Source organism: Microtus oregoni, unplaced genomic scaffold (genome assembly GCF_018167655.1).
Source record: "Microtus oregoni isolate MIOR12 unplaced genomic scaffold, Mior012 000019F_ref0000042, whole genome shotgun sequence".
In the NCBI taxonomy this organism is placed as follows: Eukaryota; Metazoa; Chordata; class Mammalia; order Rodentia; family Cricetidae; genus Microtus; species Microtus oregoni.
Window position 1 is genome coordinate 3355353 of NW_024543078.1, and position 25991 is coordinate 3381343.

Consider the following 25991-nt stretch of genomic DNA (forward strand, 5'->3'; position numbering starts at 1 on the left):
TGACCTGGAGACTGACTCAGATCCACCCCAATTTCAACCTGGAGTTATAGACAGTTTTGAGTCACCCCAAATTTAGAGACCCACCTGCCTCTGCCTTACTAGTGCTGAAATTGAAAGTGTGCCTCATGGCTGGAGGGACAGCTGCTCTTCCAGAAGTCCTGAGTTTCATTCCCAGCACCCACACGGTGGCTAAGTGTGCCCCATAACACTGGACTAATTTTTTTTTAAATATTTATTTATTTATTTATTTATTATGTATACAATATTCTGTCTGTATGCCCAAAGGCCAGAAGAGGGCACAAGACCTCATTACAGATGGTTGTGAGCCACCATGTGGTTGCTGGGAATTGAACTCAGGACCTTTGGAAGAGCAGGCAGTGCTCTTAACCTCTGAGCCATCTCTCCAGTCCCATGGACTAAATTTTTAATACAATATTTTATTAGGATTTTCTTTTTTCCTTTTTCTTTGAGACAGGGTTCCTCTGCATAGCCCTGGCTGTCCTGGAACTCCCTTTGTACTTCAGGCTAACCTGGAACTCAGAGATCCGCCTGCCTGGACCAGTTTTGTATTTTTATTTTTGTTTTGCTTTATTTTTCCCCTTTGGAGATAGAGTCTCAATGTGTAGCCCAGGCTGGCCTGGAACTCACTGTGTTGTGGAGGATGATCTTGAAAACCTGATTTTCCCCCTGCCCCAATCTCCTTAGCGTGGTGAAGAGAGCACATCTGACTTGTGTGCTGCATCGGGACCTAGGGCTCTGGTCCTGCTAGGCAGGCATTCTACCCACTGCACCCCAGCCACAGACATTACCTCTTTAATCTGTGTTCTTAACGTCCAGTGTCGGCCTTCCCCTAGTGCCCCCCCCCCACCCCCACTTCTCTGCTTTGAACCTGCTGGTTCTCATTACTAAAGAGGTAGTGAGTTCCCGAATTTCCAAATTAAAAGACTCAAAAGTACAACCGGCAGCTGCCAGACATGGTACATGCCTGTGATCCCAGCTTCGAGAGGGAAGGAGGGAGGGGGGAGAGAGAGGCTGATTTTTCCACGCACACTGACATCCTAGATCCTCATTGTTTTATTTTTTTGCAATGTGTATGACTGTTTTGCTTGAATGTATGTACACCACGTACATACAGTTGGAGCCTCTGGAGGCCAGAGTAAGGCGCTGAATCCAGCAGGAATGCAATTATAGTTGTGGGCTGCCATGTGGGTGCTGGGAATTGAAGCTGGGTGCTCTGGTAGAGCAGGCAGAGTTCTTACCCTCCGCCATCCTCCAGAACCCCGCCCCGCCTCCAGGCTTCTCATCTCTTCTAGCCGGTGTTTCCTCCAGCTGTCTTGATTATCTGTTTCTCTGATTTTTTTCTTCTTTAATTTGCTTATGTGCCTGCAGTCAGTTCTTCCTTCCGCCACTGCATCCAGCTGGCTAAGCTCATGTCCCTTTACCTGCTCAGCTACCTCGCGAACCCCGTGCCTGTGACTTGTCCCAGCCCGCCCCCTAGTGGCCTCTACGGAGATTGTCGTGTGTGAAGTCTGGCGTGTGGCGGGCGGGGAGTTGAACTCGGTCAATTATACCCCAACCCTTATTTTCATACATGCAGCCCAAACAGGCGTACACATGAGGGCAAGCACATTTAAAACACTAGAAACGACATCTCCAAACAGTGCCCTGCAGGAAAGCTGAGGCCACAGAGACGCCAATCGTACCAAGCCACATTTTTGATAGCTGTTATTTTATTTAAAACACATTTTGTCGGGTGCCTGTGTGTCCCGCGGAGTGTATTAGGCGGTCACAGACAGCCTGCGGGTGGAGGGTCTCACCGGGGATCGAACTCGGGTCGTCAGACTTGACGGCAGGCGCCTGTACCCGCAGAGCCACCTCACCATCGCGGAGTTGTCACTTCGCGCTGCGCTCGGCGGGGCTTCAGGGCGCCTCCGGCTCCCATTTGGCCGTTGGGAACGAGCCCGAGCCGGGTCAGTGTCGGGAGCCACGCGCGGCAGTTCCGCGGAGGACGCGGACGGGAGCAAGCCCCGGAATTCCGAGGTCGCCACCACCAGCCGTCGCGCTTGCTGACGGGCGTCTACAACAACCATTGAGAAAGAAGGTCCCACCCCCACACGCCAGCGCTGACCAATTCCACCTCCGGAGCCGCACTGAGGGGCGGGTTTTGAGGTCACAGCCCACTGTCGCTCCCTTACAGTCGCCAGTTTACTCCCATTGACGGGCGTCTGAGTCAACCAATAAGAACGTAGATCTCGCTTTCTGAGGCGGAACCGAGCTGTCCAATGTCAGCTCGGCCGCCCACAGGCTTCAAATAGGCCAATCCGCGTTGGCGATCGAGGAGGGGGTCGAGGGGGCGGGGCTTAAGCTACAGCCAACGGCCGCGCACGTTAGGCCTGCGAGGGGGCGTGGCCGCCGTTGAGGCGTGCGACGACGGCGCGGCGCAGGGCGGTAAACAAGATGGCGGCGGCGTGTCGGTCTAGGAAAGGGGAGGCGGCTCACGGCGTCCGCGAGTGAGGCGCGAGCCCCGGAGTGTGGCGCCGGCTCGGAGTTCTCCTCGCGGGCAGCATCTTCCTGCCTGGACTTCGATTCCCCCCTCGCCGCTCCGGCCTCCTGCCTGTCGCGCGGCGGCTCGGCGGCGAGGGGGACGCGCCGCCCGGGGTGAGCTTCCCCCCATCGGTCTCCGGAAGATTCCCTGCCCCGACTTCGGTGCCCGCGGCCTGCGGGTGTCCCGGTGCCCCCGGGTGGAGTCCGCGCCCCAGGAAGTCGCGGAACTAAGGGGCCGCCCGGGGCGTCTGCGCGGGCCGGACATGGACGGCTCGGACTGGCCTCGGTGCTGCCGCCTTGGGCGCCTGAGCGCGGGGCCCGAGTGGCGACTATGACCTAGCGGCCCGCGCGCCGCGACGGCGGACCGTCGCCTCCTTCCGAACAGCGTCCCCGGGGACCCGAGTTTGGGGGACGCGAGGGTTGGGGGCTCGTTGATTTTTTTTCATTCTTATTTTTATTTTCTGCTCCGTGAACATCTAGAAGAAGGGGGGAAAAATCAAAAGTGAAGAATTGGCGCCCGCGAAGGGGACGTGGACCCGGTTGAGGGGACCGGGAGGTTTGGGGAGGTCGTTCTTCTTTTTTCCCCTTTTTCTTTTTCCTTCTTGAACATTTGGAAGAAGTGGGGGTGGGGTGGGGTGGAATTCGAATTCGAAAAGAATTGACATCCCCGAAGGGGACGAGGACAAAGACTGGTCCAGGATGGACGTGGCGGACCCTCAGCCGCTGGGTCTGTTCCCCGAGGGCGAGCTGATGTCGGTGGGCATGGACACCTTCATCCACCGCATCGACTCCACCGAGGTGATCTACCAGCCGCGCCGCAAGCGCGCCAAGCTCATCGGCAAGTACCTGATGGGGGACCTGCTCGGGGAGGGCTCGTACGGCAAGGTGAAGGAGGTGCTGGACTCCGAGACCTTATGCCGCAGGGCGGTCAAGATCCTCAAGAAGAAAAAGCTGCGCAGGATCCCCAATGGCGAGGCCAACGTCAAGAAGTAGGTGCCAAGGGCCTGGGGCCGGCTCGGGCGCTGCCTTGAGCTTTTGGGCGGCCGGTCCTCCTTCCTCTCTACTTCCTGGGTCTTCCCTTTTTTCCCCTTCTCATTTCCTTTCTCCTTTTCCTCTCCCCTCCCTCCCACTACCCATCTGCCTCCTCTACCCCTGAGCTTCTCCGCGTGGAGACAGGGTGCTGGGGTAGCCCTCCAGACTGCCCTAGGGGGAGGTCGTGTGGCTGACTCCGCTTACCCAGTCCACTTTTTTCGTCCGGATCTTGGCGCTGGCCGAGCTTGGCTTCCTTGGCGGGCGTTGCCAGGCGGGTGGCTAGTTTGTTTACGGAGTCAGAGGGAACCCAAAAATAATGGTGAACACAGGCTGGGGGGAGGCAGGGGTAGGAGGTAGCTAGCCAGTGTTGGCGCGGGTCCCTGCGGTGTCCTGCCTGGTTGGCGTCGCTGGGTCGTGGGGACTCTATCACTTGCTGGGTTTGGCGGAACTTGGGAAACTTCACCTACTGACTTCCAAGAAGGGGCCTTATCTTGGGGGCCAGCACTGGCGGGACTCTCTGCCTGACTGGTGACCTTGCCTGTGGTCCTGTCCCAGGAAAGGCTGGGAACTCCTGGTTTCTGCCAGCTGGGCACTGCTCTTGAATGGCGCTCACAGGGAGGTGTGTGCACCCAGCTGGTGGCCTGGTCTAGCCTGGGACCTGCTTGGCTTCTTGTGTAGGAGTGGTCCTGGGCTAGTCGGTACCTGGGGGTGTTCCTCCAGGTGGGAGTGGCTTAGAGGTCAGAGACCTGAGCTGGGGAAAACCTGGTTCCAAATCACTGTCTTCCGAAGGTGGAGGTGGTAGGCTGCTCACCTCACTTCTGGGTGGTGTCTGCTGGTCTCCCGCGGCAGGCAGCCCTTCCTAGGTCTTCAGTCCCCCTTTAACTTCAGGGCCCTTGGGGGCCCACTGTGTCTAACTGCCCAGGCCTGAACCTATGTGTTGTCTCCACCTGTGACTGAGGGCTCCATGGCTACTTCCGTGACGTCTGTACCTAATATTACCTCCTCAGGGTGTGGCTTGCAGAGCCAGGTGGGTTCAGGTGAGAGAAATTGGTCCATAGGTCCTAAAATGGCTCCACCTGAGTTAGTGGGGAGGCATGTGAGTGACAGGTGTCATGAGTGAGCTCAGAGGGACATTGGAGTTTACTGAAAGCCACGGGCCCCTAGATTGCTTTAAGGAGTGTGGACTGTTCCTCAGGAGTGGGAATTGGTCTGGGCATCCCGATGCTAGAGAGACTGAGGCAGAGGGATTGCTTCCGATTTTAGACCAGTCGGAGATGCATAGCAAAACCTCTTCTCATAAGGGAAATTGGGCTTGGCAAGATAGCTCAGTGGGTGAAGGCCCTGGAACCTGCACAGCGAAAGCAAACACAGCTTCCACGCGTATTCTATGGTACATGTGTATGCACACACAAGACAAAAGCCAGGAGAAACTGAGGCCAGAGTTGCAGACTGTCTGGCAAACTGCCCTGTACCTAGGTCCTCACATGGCATGACCCAAGGCCAGGTGTCTGTGATGGAGTGCTGGTGTAGCCCTGTTGCCTGTGTGTCTTGTGTTGCAGGAACCTTGAGGCTGTGGGCGCCTGTCTGTATGAACCACACAGTCACAGCCTGCAATGGGCAGCTTGGCTGACAGCTGGCCCATTCAGAAAGGCCCCTTTGTTTTCAGGAGCTTAATAAACTCCACTCAAGTTGTCTCTCATGGTGAAGTGTCTGGAACCTTCTAGACCCAGTCTGCATGCAAAGCTTTCTCCTTCCAGTAGGACACTATGCATACCCGCCAAGGCGCCTCCCTTGGGAAGGCTGCAGAGACCTTCTGCTCCTCTGTGTGCTATGGGTGCCTTGCCCTAACTTACCTGTGGGACTTCATGTGGGTGTGGCCCCTGGGCTGGAGCCTTGCTGCCCTTTGCTTGTGAATAGAGGTACTTCTGAGACGTGCCCTCAGGGATAGGTTGAGGAAGCCACCCCACCCCCATGTGGCACAGACATAACTCTTCCAAAAGCCAGGTCTTGGCAGTTGGACCGTGCTTAGCCAAGCTGCATGTCCTTTGCAAAGTGCCTGGCCACCAGCTCTCCTTGGGGACAGAAAGCACCTGCTTGTGCAGAGTGGTCTGTGCTGACTGGCGGCTGGCCACTTCGAGGTGGGAGGGTGGGCAGTGCGCTCAACTGTTGAGTGTCCCTGCCCTGTCCAGCTGGCGGCTCTCCAGGGACAATTGGAGGCCACCCCATGGCGACTGGCGGACTCTATGATGCAAACTGCGCATAGTTGGCATGCTAGCGAGTTGGGAAGCTGAGCCCTGGACTTTGTCGGCTTTCACCCTTCAGCTCACACAACACTCAGAGCACACTTGACAAGCTGCTATGCTGTGAGGCGCCCTGTGTGCTTTCACCTACGCCGTGGCCTCCTGTGGGTCACTTCCTGTGTGAGTTCGTGCACATGTGTGTATGTACATGTAGAAGTTAAGGTCAGCCACAGGCGTTATCTCTCCAGTACAGTCCTCCTTATTTCAGACTGTGACCTGGAGCGAGGTGACTAGGCTGGTGTGCGCGCAGTGTGCACCGCCACAGTCTGGTTGGAGGATCGAACTCAGGTCTTTGTGCTTCTGGTCAAGATTTACTCTTAGCCGGGCAGTGATGGCACAAGCCTTTAATCCCAGCACTTGGGAGGCAAAGGCAGGTGGATCACTGTGAGTTCAAGGCCAGCCTGGTCTACAGAGTGAGTTCCAAGACAGCCAGGGCTAAATATAGAAACCCTGTTTAGAAAAACAAAACAAAAGAAAAGGTTTACCCTCTCAGGTCAGGCAGTGGTGGTGCATGCCTTTCATCTCAGCACTTGGGAGAGACAGGTGGATCTCTGAGTTTGAGGCCAGCCTGGTTTACAGAGTGAGTTCCAGGACAGTGAGGACTATTTAACAGAGAAACCCTGTCTTGAAAAAACAAAGAAAGATTTACTATCTCCCTAATCCACTATTAGCCACTTTTCTCGTCAGGGAAGTGATGCTTTCAGAGAGGGAGCTTTGTTGGTTCACAGAGCCAGTACTGGGCAGTCAGCATACTGGACTCTGGGTGGAGTGCTCTGGGCATCTGCTGCAGCCGTGGTGCTCAGGACACTGCATCTCTTGTGCTTACTGCCTTTCCTCCTTGAATGCTGCTGCCCTGTCCCTGAGCTCCGCTACCTGGGGGCCTAGTTTGCATGGTGTTGGGATGCCTGTGGCTGAGGTCCTCCTGCTGTTTGTCAGTTCTAGCAAGTTTGTGGTCTCAGCTTCGGATAGTTGGCCAGAGAGCAGGACTATGCATCCTGCCTGGGCCTTGCCTAAGCTGCCCAAGAGGAACTGGGTGGGACCTAGCAGAAGGCACTTCCTCCCCTGCATGTGCCCGCCATGCTCAGCTTGCTTCCTGCCTGCTCCCCTGCCACTACTCAGCCAGCTTCTCTTAGCTGTCATTTTCTGTTATTTCTGAGCAGGGTCTTTCTCTGTAGCCCAGACTGACCTGGGGCTGCCGCTGCTTTACTCTAGACTGCTGGTACGTGTGCATCACCCACCACTTCCTTCTTCTTTCCTACTTTTCTTGGTTACTTTAGAAACACTGAACACAGGGTAGGTGGCACTAAGCCCTGCAGCTCTGGGGGTAGGGGGAGCTTGCAGCCAGAGGGCGGGGCCTTTGCTTTGCCTGAGTCTCTCTGGGCTTTCAGGTTGCCTCCTGCCCTCAAGTATTTTCCTGTGGGTAGGAGTGGTGGAGTGGTTGCTGGGGGCTGGCTTGGTCATGGCCTTAGGCATTAGACCAGGGAGCCTCTTACAAGCAGTAAGCTTTTCTTTATTAAAACTGTAACCTGGCAGTGGTGACGCATTCCTTTAATCCCAGCACTTGGGAGGCCGAGGCAGGCTCTGAGTTCAAGGCCAACTTGGTCTACTGAGTGAGATCCAGAACAGGCTCCAAAGCCACACAGAGAAACCCTGTCTCGAAAAACCAAAAAAAAAAAAAAAAAAAAGAAAGAAAGAAAGAAAAACTTTATGTCCATGAGTGTTTTTCCCATGTGTTGTGATCCTAATGCATACAGTACCTGGAGAAACCAAGAGGATGTCATACCTCCTGGAACTGGAGTTCCATATGATGGGGCCACTGTGTAGGTGCCAGGAATTGAACCTGGCTTACCTGGAAGCCATCTCTCCACCCTTAGTTATTTGAAAGTGTTTTGCTATGAGTGTAGCTCAGGGTGGCCTCAAACTCATGGTGTAGGCTACAGAGCAGGGTGCCCTGGTCAGGAGACTGAGGGGAAGTTGGAACATGTTAAGTTACCATGTTATGACCAGTTCCTCTTGGGGTCTTGCCCTGTTCCAGTTGTCTGCGTTGACTGAAGTCACAGGAAGAGTGCTGGGGTCCAGTGACCTGCAAGCAAGCACACACCACAGATGACACTGAGCCCAGGAACTTGATGGACCTTTGGAGGTCGAGTTCTTAGTGCTGAGGGTCTTGAGGGCAGTTAGTTGTGTTCCTGGACATTGGTGAAGCTACTTGATCCCTGAGAAGGAGCCTCGTTTTGCTGTACATAATCCGCAGTGGGCATATGCTTAAGACTTAAGACTGGAGGGTGCTGCCAGTGCTCACCCCAGGCCCTGTAGAGCCAGGCTGGTGATGGCTCATTGTTGCCCTTGCAGGTTTGCTCTGTTCGCTGGGAACGGGATGGTACTCCAGGAGAGCTCAACTGGAGACTGTTGGGTGCACAGCGCATATATGTCATGGCCTGAGTTGGGGCTACTGGACAAGGGCTGGAACCACAGAGCCACTGTGTGGTATAGGGGAGAATGTGGAGGACTTGGCCCAGATTCCCTCAGGAAGAGCATGGCCTGTGTGTGGTGCCCAGAAAGGAGGGTTCCAGCTGCAGAGAGGCATTGTAGCCGGCTTTCATTGGTGTGTGCACATGCATATGCATGTGTGCATGTATGTATGTGTGTGTGCCAGCTGTTGGCCTACCCTCTATTGGAGGGTGGCCCCACGCCTGAGCTAGGGGTGCTGTCCTATCCTGGGAGCTCATGGCCTCATGCTGGGGCCTCCGCGGCTCACTTCTTCCTTCTGTGGCCATGTTGTGCACAGCACCCAGGAGATTGTTTGTCCAGGTGGGCTGTCTCTCGGGGGGGACTCTGCTTAAGTCCCCCTCTGTCTTGATTGGAGTATTGGCGTCTGTCATAGTGGTGTCCACTGATGTGCTGGGTATGGCATCTGCTTCAGCTCTCACCTTCCTAGTGGGCTTTAAGCCCTGCCTTTGTAACAGTCCCTGCTGTGGTTGGTGTGTGTGTGGATTAGGATGGGAGCCTTGATTCTAAAGCGGCAGTGACTGCCTGAACTCAGTGTGGAAGTGGGGAGCTAGGGTCTGGTGGTTGGGTCATGCTAGATCTGAGTACTGGTCCAGGCATATTTGAAATGGCTTCTTGGGAACTCCAAAACCGAGTGTCGTGGCTTCCTAACACCAGTGCCCTCTGGTACCATGGGTGGCTCAGGATCGTCACTTCTGGCTGTGCATCCATCCTGTGTGGTTTCTCTTTCATGTTTGTGGCCCCTGGAGATAGAAAGTGTACTAAGACTGAGCTCCAAGACCTCTTGTACCATTTTGAAGGACAGTTGCAGTGTCTCACTGGCCTCATCATGCCCCTCAAGGCCCTGCGTGTCCATCAGGCTGGGAACACAGAACAGCTCCATAAATAGCATGTTGCCAGCCTGGGTGGGCACTGTTGAATTTGGACCCGGGGTGAAAGCACGTCACTCAGCAGAGCGTCTGCTCCCAAGGCCCCTCCACACCAAGCTTGCGACTGGAACAGAGCATAGGATGAATGCCCAGTGGACTGTCCAGGAAGAGTTCTGGAAGAGGTGGGGCTTAAGGAGGTGAGAGCAGCCCAGGGAGGGGCACTTCCACCCTGCTGAGCTTGTTGGTGAGGGTACAAACCAAATTGGAGAGGAGACTCGTGCTTTCCTCACTCATAGAGTCTGTGCATGGTGTAGCTGTCGCCACTGTCCAGTTCCACAGCGATCCCTCACTCCAGAGACAGCCGCCGTGAGCCATCCACCCCAGCCATACTCTTGGGCCCCAGCAAACCCTTTTGCCTCTGGATTCACTTGTTCTGTGAAGGCCCACCCCTTGTGGCCTTTTGTGCCTGGGTCTCTCATAGGGCACGATTGACAAGTGTCGAGCTTTGTTTCTGTTCACACCGGTCTGATGCTTCATTATGTGTCTCTCAATGTGTGGACCCTGGCTTGTGCCTTTGGGTTGCTGGGGGCGTTTGTGTGCGAGACTGTGATGGGTGCCATGCATGCACGTGATGGAGGAACTTATGTTGAGGAGCTGTTGCTGTCTAGGCATCAGACCTGAGCTAAGGGGAGCCTCTGTGGCTGGCTGGTGGCCCCCATTGTTGCACAGTGGTTCTCATGTGGGGCCAGTGTTTTCCTCGCTGGCACCATGGTGGCCGTTTCTGCTGCTGCTAGCCTCTGAACTTTCCTTCAGCCCAGCTGGGGGGATATCCAAGTCATGAGGTGGAACAGTGCTTGGGAGAAGCTCTTGTGGCCCTGTCGTAGCTTATAAGGTGCTGAGCCTTTGCCACTTGACATGGGGCTTTGCTTTTATGAAGCAATCCCAGTGTCCTGATGGTCCCTGGGATGGAGCCAGGTGTTAAAGGCAAGCAGGAGACTTGATCCCCACCCCATGTCCAGTGTGTTCCCAGATGGGCAGCTTCACAGCAGGCAGGGCCAGCTGAGCAGTATCCTCTGTTACAGGGAGATCCAGCTGCTGCGGCGGCTGCGGCACCGGAATGTGATTCAGCTGGTGGACGTGCTGTACAATGAGGAGAAGCAGAAGATATATCCTGTGGGGTGGAGCGGGGTGAGGTGGTCCCTGTGTGTGGTAGGGAGTAGAAACCCTTTATAGCCAGAGCCTCTAACTGCAGCTCAGTTCGTGTGTTGTCCTGTGATGCCTGGCAACTTAGCAGACAGGGTGAGCAGGGCATGAAGCTCTTATCGTATGCCAGTCTTGTCTGGGCACGATCTCGGGTACCTGGAGCCTACATGCATTGGCACTGCCTCCGTTCTAATGGTTTCCCTTGCTGCCCCTTCCCAGGGTAGAGCTTGCACCTGCTCTGCATCTGGGCAGTCCTGGGAGCACATGGAGAGCCGAGTGCCCTGTAGTTGGCTGCAGCCCAGACTCCCAGGCACCCCTTCCACCCTGGGGCGATGAGTAGACATCCCATTTCTGGTCCATTTGTACCCTATGCTGACTGCAGTGGCCCTGTGGACTCTTGAGTACTGGCAGGAGCAGTAGCAGTCTGCTGGCCCAGCAGGGCCCTGCACCCTCAGCGTGTCTGCGGTGTCTCAGTTGTCATCGGGTCTCAGGGCACCCCAGACCACTCTTGCTAGGAGCAGGGCTCCGGGAGCCTGGCGTGTGCTGCTTTCCTTAGCACCCTACGTATATGGTGATGGAGTACTGCGTGTGTGGCATGCAGGAGATGCTGGACAGTGTGCCGGAGAAGCGCTTCCCTGTGTGCCAGGCCCATGGGTGAGTGCCCTGCTAGGTACAGGAGGAGCAGCCAACACTTTCTGTGGCTCTTGTCAGCAACATTGTCAGGAAAACCCAGATGTTTCTGGGCCCCCACTTTTCAGCCCAGCCAATGTGCTTGGGGTCACCTTCCTATTAGGCCCTGTGGACCCACTGCCCTGCAGAGCCTGACTCTGAGGCCTGGCCATCTCTCCTAGTCTCAGCAGAGTCACGATCCCTTGGTTGACACAGAATCAAGGGAAGGGGAAGAAGTTAAGCCAGAGGGGAGGCTTGGCACCCTGGGCCTAGGCCCCAGTGTCTGTAGTTGCCCCCTGTAATTTCCAATGGGCTCCGGCCTTCTGACTATCATGTCTGTTACCTGAACCCCAAATGCCTGTTCCCTTGTGGGCTAGGCCTCGTGACTCTACCAAATTGCATAGCAGGCTTGTGTAGGCACCGTGGTATGGGCTGAGACCCTGTGGGGCCTGAGCCGGTCCCACCCATTCAGGTACTTTCGCCAGCTGATTGACGGCCTGGAGTACCTACACAGCCAGGGCATTGTGCACAAGGACATCAAGCCGGGCAACCTGCTGCTCACCACCAATGGCACGCTCAAGATCTCCGACCTGGGTGTTGCCGAGGTAGGCACCGTGTGCAGGGCTCCTGGGCTACTTCTCCTGAGCACCCCTGACTCTCACTGCCCTCCAGGCCCTGCACCCCTTTGCTGTGGATGACACCTGCCGGACAAGCCAGGGCTCCCCGGCTTTCCAGCCACCCGAAATTGCCAATGGACTTGACACCTTCTCAGGTTTCAAGGTGGACATCTGGTCAGCTGGGGTCACACTGTAAGTGTTTTAGACCCTGTAGAATTTGGGGAGCTGTGGGTTTTCTTTAGTGTTCTTGGGGCTCTTTGTCCACGGTGATCAGCAAGTTGGATATTCCAGGCCTATGGATATGGTTCCCCTCGACCCCACCTCACAGGGTGGGTGTAGGTGCTATGGCCGCACATCTGCCAGTTAACATTGATCCTTCTGGGAGTTGGGCACCTGATCTCCGGTGTGGCCAGCACTGATTTTGTCCTCCTATGTTAAGCTACAACATCACCACGGGCCTGTACCCATTTGAGGGAGACAATATCTACAAGCTGTTTGAGAACATCGGGAGAGGGGACTTCACCATCCCTTGCGACTGCGGCCCACCACTTTCTGACCTGCTCCGAGGTGGGCATCTTCCTAGTGACTGGGTCACCTGCATGTCAGGACAGCCAGGGACAGAACCTCTGGTCTGTGGAGGGGCAGGAGTCAGCGGGGCTCTCCTGCAGCTCCTAGGTGGCCAGAGATGGCAGTGGGATGGGGCCAGTGGCCTACCTTGACTAATAGAGCAGCCCCTGTCAGCTGGCACTGGAGGTCTCAAGGATTGTTTCCCTGGTTTCTGCACAGAGAATGCAGGGGTGTCCTGTGTATCCTGGCTGGACAGCAGGTGGCACTAGCATCAGCTTTGATTGCCCCATCCAGGGAGGTCTCAGTGCTATGCCCAGGCTGCCTGCTTCTGGCTCACTGGGGCCTAGGAAGGCCAGTAGGATGGATGGTGGGGTGGGGCTGTGGCACGGAGAAGGCAGGCACCTATTCCACTGACCCTTCCTGTTGTACAGGGATGTTGGAGTATGAGCCAGCCAAGAGGTTCTCCATCCGACAGATCAGGCAGCACAGGTAAGCGCTGCCCTTGCCATGTGCACCTGCTGGGGTCTGAGTGTACATGAGAGCATGGTTGCAGATGCTGGTGGTCACAGAAGTGAGGATGTATATGCACCGTCTGCTGCTGGCCATTGGAAGTGCCGTGTGAGCTTGGGGTCTGCAGGTTGCTAGCTCTGCCTCCTTCCTGGCGCCCAGTGCAGGCAGTGGTGAAGTCCTCCAGCACCAGCCTATCCCAGGCTCCCTCCCTCTGCTGCCCTGTTGAGGTGTGCAGCAGCTGTGCAGCAGCTCCTCCGTGGTGGGAGGATGTGGCATTAGATGTGGAAGAGCATGGCGGGTGTGTCACTCTGGACCCCAGTGGAGCCCGACCATCTCGGCATGGGAGTGCAGCCAAGGAGGCCAGCAGGAGGCGGGAAGGCTATGGAGCCTCCATCCTGTTCTTTACTACTCTGTTGGTGGGAACCCTGGGTCCAAGGTGGCCTGTGGGCTCTGCCTCTGCCAGTTGTCCCCAGGGCTTTTGCCACCTCCATGCTGGGCTGAGACTAATTCAACTGGGTGTTCCCTAGGGAGGGCTTTTAGCCTATCTCTGTTTGAGATAAGTGGGACTATAGGGGCATGGCCTTGATTGTCCACCCTTGTCTGAGGAGCTGTGGTTGCTATCAGCGGCCAGTGGTTTCTGGGGTGTTAGTATGAGTGCACATGTCAGGATCCCTGAACCCCTCGCTGAGACCTCAGCCTGTAGCACCCATGAGGGCAGCCATGGGGTGTTTGGGCTGTGGTGGGCCTCATCTTGTATGAGGTGTCAGATGTTTTCACCAAGGGCCCAGTACTGATGACACTGTTGCACCTGGACTTTTGCAGCTGGTTCCGGAAGAAACACCCGTTGGCTGAAGCACTGGTGCCCATCCCCCCGAGCCCAGACACTAAGGACCGTTGGCGCAGTATGACAGTGGTGCCCTACCTGGAGGACTTGCATGGCCGTGCCGATGAGGACGAGGATGAGGACTTGTTTGACATTGAGGATGGCATCATCTACACCCAGGACTTCACGGTGCCTGGTGAGTTGGCTCAGCTTGGGTCACCCTGGAGCTGGCACCTTTGTGCTCTCTGGGGCTTGTCCTTTCCCCGAGGCTCCAGTCTGACCTGAGCCATCCTCAGCTGCAGCATTGCACTCTGGGCTAGCGAAGGGCTCCCTGGCTGCAAGTTGTGGCAGGAGAAGACCCTGGAGGGCAGTGGGCTGGTGCCCTGAGACAGCCATGTGAGGGAGGGTCCAGTGGCCCTCAGTCCTCGCCATGCCTGACCTTATATCGCCTTCTTCCCCAGGTGTCGAGGAGGCGGCCGAGGCAGGGCTTAGCGAGGATGCATGCGACACATGCATGTGGAAGAGCCAGGGCGCAGGCCTTCCTGGAGAGGAGCCCGAGGAGGGGTTCGAGGCCTTAGTGTAGCTCCCTGGCTGCTGCCCTGCCCATGTCCTCCATAAAGCTTTGTCCACTGTGTCTGCAGGTGGATGCTTGCCGCGACTGCCCTTCCCTCTCACTACCCTGGCAGGCTTCCCACCAGGGTGCCAAAAAACACACCAGGTTCAAGGCCTGAGCCAGGCCCTCAGCACCAAGGTTACCACTGGCTAGATAGAGCTCTGAGGGCCCTTGTCCTTGTGCCCCTTAAGCCAGCCCTACTGGAAGGCATCTCCTGGCCCTTCAAACAGTTGTGTGTGGGAGGGTCAGGCCCCTGGACCCCTGGTGTCCCTGTAGCAATTGAGGGTTCAGGAAGCATTACCAGCTGGGACCCTGAGTCCGGTATGGGCCCTAGCCACAGTTCTCAAGATTCGCAATCCTAATAGCATCTTCTGTTCAGACAGCGAGGGCCCTGTCACCCTGAGCCCCTGTCTGGAATGCGTACCACTAGCTAGGCTCTCAGCTGAAGGCTGATGCCTGGCAGGACCTCCATGGGAGCTCATCAGTGGGGGAGGGGTGCACTTAGGATGCTGACTGCATCTTTGGGACCCTCAGGGAGGCTGTGGTTTGAAAGAAGGCAAGGCTACGGGGAGGGGTCTGGGGACATTGCCTTGTATCTGGGTAGCCAGTGGGGCCCTGTGTCACCTGGAATGGTGCTGTGCAGGGGCAGTACCTAAGGACAGCCTCTGCACAGGACCCAGTGCCTTGTGGGGAAGGGTTTCCTGCTACGGGGCCACCGTACCTCATGCCTCAGTCTAGCCCAGAGTGAGGGCCAGGGTGGGTGCTGCCAGTCTTGGCAGAATCAGAGGTTTTGGGAGGAGGGACTCTGGATACAGGTGGGGCAGGGGGTGGGCTCTGTTGGGTTCCCATAGTAACATCTCAAACACCTGGTGGCTATGCAGTTACATGCTAGAGACTGCCCACTTGTTGAGGAACTTTGGGAGAGGTGACTTATCCCCAATGCGATGGCAGGCCAGCAGAGAAAGCTAGACCTGTAGCCCCTGGCTGGACGGTGTCCCCATGCTCAGCACAGCTAGTAGCCCCCAGGCTGAGTGCTTCATCTCCATGGGCCTGGTGTGGGTCCAGAGCCTGCCTCGCTTGGAGAGCTCTGTAAGCTGGTGCTTGGGCTACCTTGGCTAGACAGGCAGGTGAGCATGGGCGTGCTGCAGGGGGGCCAGGGCAGACCGCTGGAAAGGCTGGACCTGGCTGCACAGGCCTTTGGAGCCATTGAGGGATGGCACTAGAGGCTAGAAAGCATAGCCTGACCAGCCTTTGGCGCAGTCAGGGCTGGCCGGGTCCCTTGGCTCAAGCTATACCTGCCATCTTCCCGCAGGACAGGTTGTGGAAGAGGAAGTGGGTCAGAATGGACAGACCTGCAGCCTGCCCAAAGCTGTGTGTGTGAATGGCACGGAGCCCCAGCTCAGCAGCAAGGTGAAGTCAGAAGGCCGACCCAGCACCTTCAACCCTGCTCGCAAGTCGTGCTCCAGCAACAAGATCCGCCGGCTCTCAGCCTGCAAGCAGCAGTGACTGCAGCCTGCAGGTGGGCGCAAAGCCAGGAAGGATCAAGAAAGACCGGCTTGGTGCTCAGTGGGTGTCTGCTGTGTTCCTGGCTCTTCCCTTGGGGCAGGGCTCCACTGGTCCCATGGGGTGAGGTTTGGTGACTGAGACCACAGCCCTTACCAGTCATGATTGTACCAATGGTAGTGTCTACCTCCCTGCAGAGGCTAGGTACTGAGTAACCTCTTCTACCTACCTGCAGTGTGTCACCAGGATCACCGGGCAGGTGCCCCGGCAAGGCTGCGGTTCTCGGCCCACCCATGTGGACTGGGCGTTGGAGCCAAGGGTGGATCACCGCCCCAGAAAGCACTTTATGTCGAGACCACTGGCCGGCCTCGCCCGCATGCCGCCCCGCAAGCCTCGCTGTCTTTGGGTTGATTTCTTTTTTGCTTTTTTTAATAAAACAAGTGGATTTGAGCTGTGGCTGTGAGGGTGTTTGGAGCAGGCGGGGCACAGGGTGGCCTGCAGAAAAAACCCAGAGCGAAGGAATATGCAGAGACATTTATGATCAACCAGACAACACAACTACCCAGGCAGGGCACGGGGCAGGGAGTGGGCGGGCTCTCAAGGCGAGGCCGCCCTATATTTTGGCAATAAATAAAGCTTGGGAAACTTGAAGCTGCCACCTGGGCTGTTCTGTCCGCGTGTCCAAAGCCCAAGGCTCTTGGGGAGGAATGGGACAAGGTGGGGCCTGTGCACATGCTGAGAGCAGGAGAGGCAGTTATTGCTTGGAGAGGGAGGGTACGGCTGCTGCTAGAGCGCACACCATGGTGAGGTAAACGGGTTCAGGATTTGGGGTATCGAGCTGATTCTCTGCCCCAAGGTCCCTTCCCCTCCAGTAGGTTCACGCAAGCATATGGCAGGCAATGGTATCACCAGCACGTGCTCACTAATGGAGGGGGGCTGCCTGTACCTCAGAACCTGCTTCACCCGCCTTTGTGGCCAGAGGCTGGATGCCATGGTCGGACATATTAGGGCTCGAGAGTCCGAATGTTTTATCCACCCTGCAGCTGAGCCGGGGTCCTGGAGCCTCGCACCTTTGGAGGCCACTGCGACCCGCTAAGTGATGGGACACTGCATGTGCGCAGTTCGAATCGGGCTGCGTGAGCATGCACGGCAACCCCAGGTTTCTGCTATCCGCAGCGGCCCCACGTGCCGCCAGGGAAGCTGCCGAGAGGCGGGTCGAGTACACAGAGCTTAGGCCGGGCTGTGGTCGGGAGACGTGGGGGCAGCAGCAGCGACAATCAGCACCGGGGAGGAGGCGACTGGCTCAGGGAGACGGGGAGAGAAGAGTCTATCGTCGAGGCTGACTGCCAGCTTGTCCAGCAGCGCCCCGGCGGGCTCGACGCACAGCCCAGAGCCCGGGCATCCACCGCTTCCGCCGCCAGGCTCCTCCTCGATGACAGGAATGGACGGGTCATCACCTGCGCTCGGCAGTGCACGGCCTTCAGGAGGACAATCAACGCTGTCACCACGACGCAAGGGCGCACGCGCAGGACGGACTGCCCCTGGGGGTGTGGCCGCGCGTGCGCCACCGGGGTCGCTGTGCTGCCGGCCTCTCTGTTGCCACTGTTTACGAGCATGGGCGTGAGGATGCGCCCGTGCGCGATGGCGTGGCGCGTCGTCGAAATGTGGGTCGTGGCGCAGGAACTCGTGGAAAAGTGCGTCCGTCTTCTCGTCGATGCTGTAGTCGCGGCGTGGCCTGCGCGGCCAGGCTCGCGGGCTGCGGGTTGGAGCAGGAAGTTCGGAGGCTTCGTCACCTGCACCGCGGCCCTCGATGCTCGCATACCCACTGTCCATCTGCAGCAGGCGGCGGGCCTCGCCGTCCTTAGGCCGCAGAGCAGGCGGAGACTCCGGTGGGGGCGGGAAGGCAGGTGCTGGGCCGCCACCCCCGGAGCCCGATCCTGAGCTGTCGCCGCTGCGCACTGAGTCGCGGTCATTGCCGCTGCTGCTGTGGTCCGATGCAGTGGCTGCATTTAGCTCGAGGGAAGTACGAAGGCTCCACAGGTCACGGTAGCTGCACTGTGCATGCTCGGCGTCCTGCTCTTGCTGTGGGTCCTGCTGCTGCGCATGCTCGGGCCCCAAACTGCCGCTGTGTTCCGGAGGAGTCTCAGGGCTTGCTCCTCCCGCTGCCTCAGACGCCTCTAGCCTGCAAGGCCAGGCCCACGTGGTCAGAGCCTGCAGGCCTTGCCCTGCCCTGCCAGGCCACACGTTTGTGCATTAGGGACTATGGACATGGAGGGACCCTCATGGAGCCTGGGCCACTCCTAGATACATTCTCTTGATGTGCAAGGGGACTTAAGGGAATGGACCTGAACTAGACTCCAAATCGGCCCCTGGTCCTACATGGTTACTTCACCCATTGGTCATGGCATGGTAGGGCCAGGTGTGAATTACAGAAGCCAAGGGTCACCCCAAGTTTGCAGGGCCTCTGTCTGTATCCTACTGGTTTTGGCATTTGGGAGTTTTGCTTTTGGGTTGGAGAGGGAGGTTGCTTCTGATAGAAGCAATCACCAAGGCTTGTGTGAGGGGTCAGGCCACATATCAGGAGTACAGGTAGGCAGAAGAGTTGCTGGGACAACTGAGGAGCCTTTCAGGCCTCGGAGTCTGCCACAAATTGGCAGGGTCAGGGTAGGCCCAAGCCCGCTGCCCTGCTCTGGTGGGTGTCCCATCTTGGAGACCATGGAGCCATCAACTGCCCACCTACCCTTACCCAAGCTTTCCCTGTTTCCCTCCTCCTTCTCCGGTCTGCGCTGGAGAGGTGGCCCCCATGAGGTAGCCAGTGTGACTCGAGTTCGTGTCCACAGGGCCAGGAGGGCAGTCCCCGGGCCACCTAGGGGGGACGGGGCAGGGCAGGGGCCCACAGGCCCACCCTTAGCATCTCTATCTACTGAAAAATACCTGCCGAGAGTGGGGGGCGGGCTGGTGGGGCTGGCCAGAAAGGGGCGGGGGGGTGGGAAGGCCACCGAATCGCCTGCGCTGGCAATGTACTGAATGAAGTCGGCATGGGGGGCATCCCCCTCTTGCTCCATGCTCTCACTGGCTGCCCGCTGCCGCTGAAAGTGGTGCCGCTTAGGGGAACCTGCGGGGGGTGGGGGGGTAGTCGGTCAGTTGAAGAAACTGAGGCAGAGGGCATATGTGTCCAGTCAAGAGATTAGGCATGAACTAGAAGGCCTCAGGGGAAAGCAGTCCAGACAGAACACCCTGGCTGGACAGGTATGGCCAGGAGAAAGGACACCCAGTGGCTAGCACAGCCCAGTTCTTGCTGAAGCAGCAGGCACAGGGGAGCTGGAGTTGTTAGGGCCAGGAAGGAGAGAAGGTGCCACCTACACGCTGTGCCCTGGCCTAGGAAACTTGACAGGAAACTGCCCCAGCTCCTGGCCAGTAGCCAAGATCTTCCCCAAACACAGAACTGCCGCTGGGCAGACCTCCAGGTGGGCTGGGAGCCACCCACCAAACAGGTTCTGGTCCAGACAGCCAGACCCTCCTCCCACAGTGGTATCTGGAAAGGGTGTGAGCCCTGTGCCATCTAGAACCTCCTATCCCCCTTCCCTCCCCACAGGGAAGCCAGTGCCTGGGAGCCACTGCCACCTGAGCATCCTCTCTACAGTGAGCAACCCTGGATCCTGGGGCTATGATAGCTTTTACTGAAGCAAAATCCGTATTCATCTGCACACGAAAGTCACTTCCTACAGCAGAGGTTGAGATGGGACAATGTGGCCACAAAAGCCCAAATTGTTAACTGTCCAGGGCCTTATCAAGAGTGCAGAGGGATTACCCCTGCAACTGGGAGGGTTGCCGGGAGCTCAAGGTCTGTCTGGGCCACACAGACTGTCTCACAACAAACAGTCATTCACAGATCCTAGAATTAGTACAATACTGCCCCCCCACCACCTTTTTTTTTTTTTTTTGAGGCAGGCTCTCATGTAGTCACGTAGCCAAGGGTAGCCTCAAGCCTACTACGTAGCTGAGGCTAGCTCTGAATTACTGTCCTCCTCCTGAGTGCCGAGGCATGAAGTACCACAGTGGGTTTATGTGGTACTGGAGGTGGAAGCGGGGCCTTACCCGCTACAGGCCCTGTGACTGTTCTAATAAAGCCAAAGCCTAACCAGGCCAAAGGACTGGTGGAGGTCCAGGGAGCTGTGGACAGCTGACGGGGAGCACCACACCAGTGCACACACGTCCTGGGAATGTAGGGTGGACACTCAGCCTTGGGTCACAAGTTATGGGATGGTCACCTGCCTAAGAGACACGCAAGCCCTGGGAATTTCTGCCCATTTGCCAGGCCTCCATCCAGATGGCCCCTGGCAGTCACGGTCACTCTGGGGTGACCTTACCTCTCGTGTCCAGACTGGACGCTCTCTGGCTGGACTCCAGCTTCCATTTCTTGACTTTGAAGTAGGGGCTAGCCCCATCCAGGCTGGCATGGCGGCGTAGCCTTGTGAAGAATTGCAGCACAGTGCCTGGCCCCGAGGAGCCTGTGCCCATCTCCCCAGGTGCTGCCTCAGGCCCAGGCCCGGCAGCCTTGGCACCCCGGGCACCTGCATCTAACTGGGGAACGTGGGGGGAGGCAGGGACGATTGTCAGGCATGGAGTCCCCCCTGGGTCCCCACTAAGCAAGGGATCACCCTTCTAGCTTCCTCTTTCAGGCTGGCTCTGCCCTCCTGGACCCTGTCTAGTTCTCTTCCCTGGGCTGGAGAGGAGCTGAGCACCCTTTCCACCAGCCTGACTCTTACAGGGGACCCTCCTCACCGAGGTGCCCTCCCCAGAGTCGCTGGAGCCAGAGGGGCTGATCTCCGAGAAGTCCACAGAGTTGTAGGGATCACCTGGCAGGGCAGAGCTGGGACCCACTGCGTGGCCAGTGAGGGCCTTCCCGGGGGGCTGTGAGATAGAGGGGTTGAGAGAGGACAAGAGGTGAGGGGGAGGTCCCACTTCCCCACCCCAGCCAGCCAGGACTCCACTTGGTACCCACCACCATTCTGCCGAGGACCAGGGCTGGCTGCAGCACTGACCCTTACCTGGAAAATAGCCAAGCTGTCTTTAGGGGTGGTAGCTGGGTGGGGTGTGGCCACTGAGCTGGCCTCGCCCGGATCACACTCATGGATAGTAGCGATCTTGAGGGGCGGTAGGTGGAGGTGGGTGAGACGGGCATTCTTGAGGTGATGGAAGTCCCCCTCTGTCAGGGTATACCTATGTTGGGGGACCCCCGACAATCAGCTCTTGACAGCCCTTAGCGGAACATCTATTTTACCATCTACTCCCCTTTCAAGGATGACTTTAAACTTCTGATTCCCTTGCCTCCATCTGTCTACCAGGTACTGGGACCACTGCTGATTCACTTTTCTAGATCAGGCTGGCCTTGAACTCACAGAGCACCCTCTGTCTCTGTCTCTTGCCACACTCAACATCCCCCTTTTGGATTTTTGTTTGTTTGTTTTTGTTCTTTGAGGTACCACTCTCAAGCCTTGGCTGGCCTTGAACTTCACAGCAATCCTCCTGCCTCTGCTGGCCATGGGCTGGCAATACAGGTACACACTACCATACCTGGCATTTCCCTTTGAAGGCAGGTCTTGAAACGCATGTACCCATGCCAGCCATGGTTCTTTCTATGTGGGCCAGTCAGGCCTCAGATTTGCAGCAATCAGAGCTGGAGCAATGGCTCGGGCGTTAATAGCACCTACTACTCTTGCAAAGGTCCTGAGTTGGGTTTCGAGGACCCATACTGGGTTACTCAGAACCACCTGCAATTCTAGCTCCAGGGAGATCTGACGCCCTCTTCTGGCCTCTATGGACACTTGCACCACCGTGTACATAAACACACAGAAACACATAAACATTTAAAAATAACTCCGGTAATCCTCCTGCCTCTGTCTGCAGTGTGCTCAACACATTAACCATAGCTTATACCTTAATATGATACTTACTCTCTACTACCTCCCTGCCAGCCCACACCAAGAGACCTGAGCCAGGGTCCCCAGCTTTCAGCACCAAGCTGTGACCTCCCCCTGGCTTCCCTCACCGGCGGCCCTTGTCCTGAGCCTTGCGGCTCTGTTCAAACAGGGCAGCCTCATTGAAGGACACGCGGCGGCCGGTGGAGCTGGTGGCTAGGAAGCGCTCTGTCTCCGTGTCCTGGCTCTCGGGGTCTTCCCCCCTGCAGTCGGGGTCTGTGAGGAGAGTCAAGAGAGGGTGGGCCCCGGGTGGGCCGCGCGTGTCTTGCTGCCAGGCAGGCTGCTGGGCAGGGGTGGGTCGGGAGGGGGACGCGGGCCGAGTGAGGGCAGGACAGGGCGGGCTGGGCGGGGCGGCGGGCACTCGCTCATCCGCTCACACACTCACTCGCTCTCAGCACGCGCCTGTGCGCACCTACGCCTGGGCGTTAAGGAAACAGAGATGAGTCGGACTCGAACTGCGCCCAGTCTGGTGGGGGAGACAGACAGACAGACCGTCAGGCGGCCCGAGGGGGCGGGCAGGGGGCCGAGGGGCGGGGCGCGGCGGGAGGCACAGTCAAGTGCAGCTAAGGATGCTGCGGACCACGCGGGCCCCTCACCTTGTATAGGGTGGGTGCCGTTGTCCAGGTAAGTAGTGGTGGTCTTCTCTGCTTCATCCATGGCCCTGAGTAAGAAAGCGAGGAGTGAGCAGTGATGGGGATCCCCACTTGTGGGGCTCTGTAGGCACCACCTGGGCGTGTCACAAAGAGGTTCCCTGGGTATGCACCTGTTGAAGCGCTGGTGCACCTCCCAGCAGCGTTTGCACAGCAGAAGAACGCCAGACAGCACCACCAGCGTGCCCCCGATGAACAGCGACATCACCACCACCAGCAGTACATAGTTGTCCAAGATGGGGTCAGGCTCCGCCTGAGGGGAGGGGGTCAGGTGCATGGGATGGGAAGTGTCAGGAGGGCTTTCTATTCCACCCCACCCCCACTTCCAGGAGTCACCACCCACCGTGGGGCGGCTGGTAGCATTGTCCCACGAAGTCGTCAGGGCAACCGTGGCGGTGGTAGTGGCCTCTGTGGCCATGGTGGCCGTGGGCTGCATTTTGAGGCTACAGGTAGGGCATAGAACCAGCTCAGGCTCAGCTCTGCCAGCCCCTCCCCACAGGAGCCCCTGCAAGTCAGCCCCCATCATCCCCGTGCAAGAGCAGCAGCTGCCGTCACTGGTGTGACTCATGGACAGGTGGGGCAATGTGAGCCACACCCCCCCATACACCCACTCCCTAGGGCGCCTGGAGCCAGGGCTTTTTTCCCAGGACCTCTCTTTCGCCATCTTTATCACATAGAAGGTGGCATCGCGCGCGTGCGCAGGAGTGAGTGCGTGTGTGTCTGTGTACAAGTGGCTCTCCTACATCCCAGCCACCTCCCTGGCTGGCCGGTGCGGCCGGCCCAGCAAGGTAGCCCAGCCATGCCCAGGAAAGGGAAATCACCCTTGGAAGAAGGGGACATGAAGTCCCATAGTACATCCTGTCGAGATCCCAGGTGTCCTTCGGGTCTCAGGGGATAGAAAAGGAATTGAAGGCAACGCACCCGAGGGAGGGGCTGCACCAGTGACCACCCCCCCACACACACACCCAAGTCACGACTCCAGAGGGAATGGTCCCCGTGCCCCACACTGGTGGGAGTGGAAAGGACAAAAGACGCTCATCTGTTCCTGGCCTGAAAAATCTGGTTCCCATGGCGACGGTGCGCAGGGCCGCGCCGGGGGGCGGGTTGCCAGGCAGAGGGAGGCGGGCGGGGGCGCGGGGGAGGCCGCCGGCAGGGGCGCCCCGAGCCGCGGCCAAGATGGCTCCTCCGCCAGGAGCGTGGGGAAACTGAGGCTAGGGCATGTTTCGGGTTGGGGTGGAGAGCAACATTCAGGAAGGGGCTGCTCAAAATTCCACCTGACTCATTCAGAAAATGGAGAGGATTCTGGGGTGTCAGGGGCCGCTCTGGCCAGCCATCCCTAGTTCCCACACCGAGCGTGAGCACGCAAATACCTAACCCCATCGAAAAAGAGCTCGCAGGCTCCAGCGTCGCCAGTGCTTTCGGACCGCAAGGGAGTTTTGGGGAGACGTAGACCCAGATAAAAAGAATGCCCCCCCCCCCCGGAAGGTTACGTATCCTCAGCGCTCCGGGGCTGAGAACGGCAGGCAACAATTTTGGCCGGCAGCAAGGGGCGCTAATGTAGGTCGGGCAAAGAATTCAGGCTGTAGGGGGGTGGGGCATGATAAGGATGGTGATGGGAGTGACAGGAAGATGGTGGAGATCCAAGGCGAATAAGGTGGAGTCGTAAGGGCCAGCGAGGACGCCAGCCTAGACAAGGGGTCCCTACAGGAAGCCCCCCCCCAGAGGACCCGATGCCAGGTTCATGCGGATCCAGGAGGCCACGGCGACACTGCTCTCGCTCTGTCACTAGGGTAAACTGAGGCCGAGGGCCGGCTCCCTCTCCGGGCTGCCGACGGTACGCGGCGTGCAGGGCGGCTCAAGCCTTTCCCACTTTCCGCTCCCTCCCCGAAGCCACGCGCGATCGCGCGCGGCAGGACTGGTGGGTCAGGGCGGGCCCGGGAGCTGGTCGCCATCCCCCGGCCGCGCGCATCCGCCCGCCCGTCCCCGCCCGTCCCTGTGCGCCAGGGCCCGCCGCGCCTACCTCAGCGCCGGGGCGTGCGGCCCATGGGCGGCGGGAGGGCGGGTGGCGGATGCACGGCACTCCCGGTTGGCTCTGGAGCTCGGTGGCCGCGGAGCCGGCGGAGAATTTATGAATGGAGAGCGCGGAGGAGGTGTGCGAGAGAGGAGGGGCAGCGCACGTGATTGCGTTGGCGGTGCGCCCGCTCAGGCCCCTGGCTCGGTGCACCGGGTAGCCGCCCGGTCCCGCAGCCTGACCGCCCCCGCCGCTCTCGCCGCCGCGTCTGGCTCGCTGCGTGCTGGCCACCGCCTCCACTTCCCTTCTGGCGGGGGCGGAGGGCGGAGCCTGAGCTCCGGGCACCCCCTCTCGCGGCCGGGCGGCCCCGCCCCCCCGCACCGCTGCACGACTTGGCTTACCTGGTGCTGCAGTGTCCCGGAACATTGTGCGTGGGTGCACTGCGTGCTTCCCCCTCCCCTAACACTGGGTAACCCTAGGCTGTCTAGTTTCTCACCTGCCACTCGGGTGCTCAATTCTAGTATGTAGATCCCCGTAGTCTACAAGCCGTGAGGTCTATGTACATTTTTCTCCCACACACCTGGCTTCGTTCCCCTACACCCCAGATATCCAATGATACCCACACAGCTCAGAACTTGCATGCAAAACTGGTTGTGATGGTGCACACCTGCATCTGGGATATGAAATCAAGGGAATCAGGAGTGCAAGGCCAATCAAACGACACAGAATTCTAGGCCAGCTTGAGATGCCTGAGAACCCTTCTTCACCAGAAGTGTGTGGCGCGATAGCTCAACAGACAAGGGTATCTGCAGCCAAGCCCAAGGACCTGTGGTCCATCTCTGGGTCCCACAGGGTAAGAATACCTACTCCCACAAGTTCAAATATTTGCTGCCTCCTTGCCCACTAACTAAATGAATGTAGGAAGAATTTTTTTTGTTTTGTTTTTTGTTTTTCTGAATTTTTTTTTTTTGGTCTTTTCGAGACAGGGTTTCTCTGTGGTTTTGGAGCCTGTCCTGGAACTAGCTCTGTAGACCAGGCTGGTCTCGAACTCACAGAAATCCGCCCGCCTCTGCCTCCCGAGTGCTGGGATTAAAGGCGTGCGCCACCATCGCCCGGCTAATGTAGGAAGAATTTTAACTTGCATCTATAGAGGTCTGTAATGGAATGACCCATTCCAGACAATCCCTTGCAACCAATTATCTTTTCTTCCTGTTGATGCTCGGGTTCCAACCCAGGATCTGTCCCATTCTATTTTTTTTTTTTCCGAGACAGGGTTTCTCTGTGACTTTGGAGCCTGTCCTGGAACTAGCTCTGTAGACCAGGCTGGTCTCGAACTCACAGAGATCCACCTGCCTCTGCCTCCCGAGTGCTGGGATTAAAGGCGTGCGCTACCATCGCCCGGCTTCTGTCCCATTCTAAGCCCACGCTCCCAGGACCTACCGGTGGAAGAGTCTGTCTTGTAGGTGGGCGCCTTACACTGATCTCTGGGACACCAGCCTCCTTTGATTTAGTGAAGGGTATTGACGCAGGGATTCTTGTCTGCAAGTCACTATGTAGATAGAGCAGGCTGCCTCTTATGCTTAGGAGTGTC

The 25991-nt window shown here is 57.8% G+C and overlaps 2 protein-coding genes across 7 annotated transcripts; one reads left to right on the forward strand and one right to left on the reverse strand.

Annotated features, from left to right (window-relative positions):
* Window positions 1-2421: 2421 nt before the first annotated feature.
* Stk11 (serine/threonine kinase 11) lies at window positions 2422-16419 on the forward strand. 6 transcript variants are annotated; one of them, XM_041669910.1, is made up of 10 exons: window positions 2423-3533; window positions 10336-10419; window positions 11021-11110; window positions 11598-11730; window positions 11798-11934; window positions 12182-12309; window positions 12741-12798; window positions 13642-13838; window positions 15573-15774; window positions 15994-16419. In XM_041669910.1, exons 1-10 carry the CDS (start codon window positions 3244-3246, stop codon window positions 16406-16408), a joined length of 1734 nt encoding a protein of 577 aa, XP_041525844.1. In that variant the 5' UTR covers window positions 2423-3243; the 3' UTR covers window positions 16409-16419. The 6 variants fall into 6 exon arrangements, with proteins under 6 accessions (XP_041525847.1, XP_041525844.1, XP_041525848.1 ...); XM_041669916.1 differs by having other exon boundaries at window positions 2425-3533; window positions 15568-15774; window positions 15994-16208; XM_041669914.1 differs by having other exon boundaries at window positions 2424-3533; window positions 15573-16208.
* LOC121459849 (CACN subunit beta associated regulatory protein) lies at window positions 16279-24714 on the reverse strand. Its single transcript, XM_041669909.1, has 10 exons — window positions 24410-24714; window positions 22733-22832; window positions 22503-22642; window positions 22336-22400; window positions 21811-21955; window positions 20810-20981; window positions 20544-20672; window positions 20129-20342; window positions 18693-18873; window positions 16279-17940 (listed from the first exon to the last, which is right to left on the reverse strand). Exons 2-10 carry the CDS (start codon window positions 22823-22825, stop codon window positions 16989-16991), a joined length of 2091 nt encoding a protein of 696 aa, XP_041525843.1. The 5' UTR covers window positions 22826-22832; window positions 24410-24714; the 3' UTR covers window positions 16279-16988.
* Between the last annotated feature and the right edge of the window lie 1277 nt (window positions 24715-25991).

Bases quoted from the DNA above. Each gene is read 5' to 3' on its own strand.
- Stk11 (XM_041669910.1), top strand. From the start codon at position 3,244: ATGGACGTGGCGGACCCTCAGCCGCTGGGTCTGTTCCCCGAGGGCGAG. The intron at 3,534-10,335 runs GTAGGTGCCAAG...CCTCTGTTACAG, and splicing joins GGCGAGGCCAACGTCAAGAA to GGAGATCCAGCTGCTGCGGC. The intron at 15,775-15,993 runs GTGGGCGCAAAG...ACCTACCTGCAG, and splicing joins GCAGTGACTGCAGCCTGCAG to TGTGTCACCAGGATCACCGG.
- LOC121459849 (XM_041669909.1), bottom strand. From the start codon at position 22,825: ATGCAGCCCACGGCCACCATGGCCACAGAGGCCACTACCACCGCCACG. The intron at 22,401-22,502 runs GTGCATACCCAG...TTTCTTACTCAG, and splicing joins GTGCACCAGCGCTTCAACAG to GGCCATGGATGAAGCAGAGA. The intron at 20,982-21,810 runs GTGAGGGAAGCC...CCCCCAACATAG, and splicing joins GCTCAGGACAAGGGCCGCCG to GTATACCCTGACAGAGGGGG.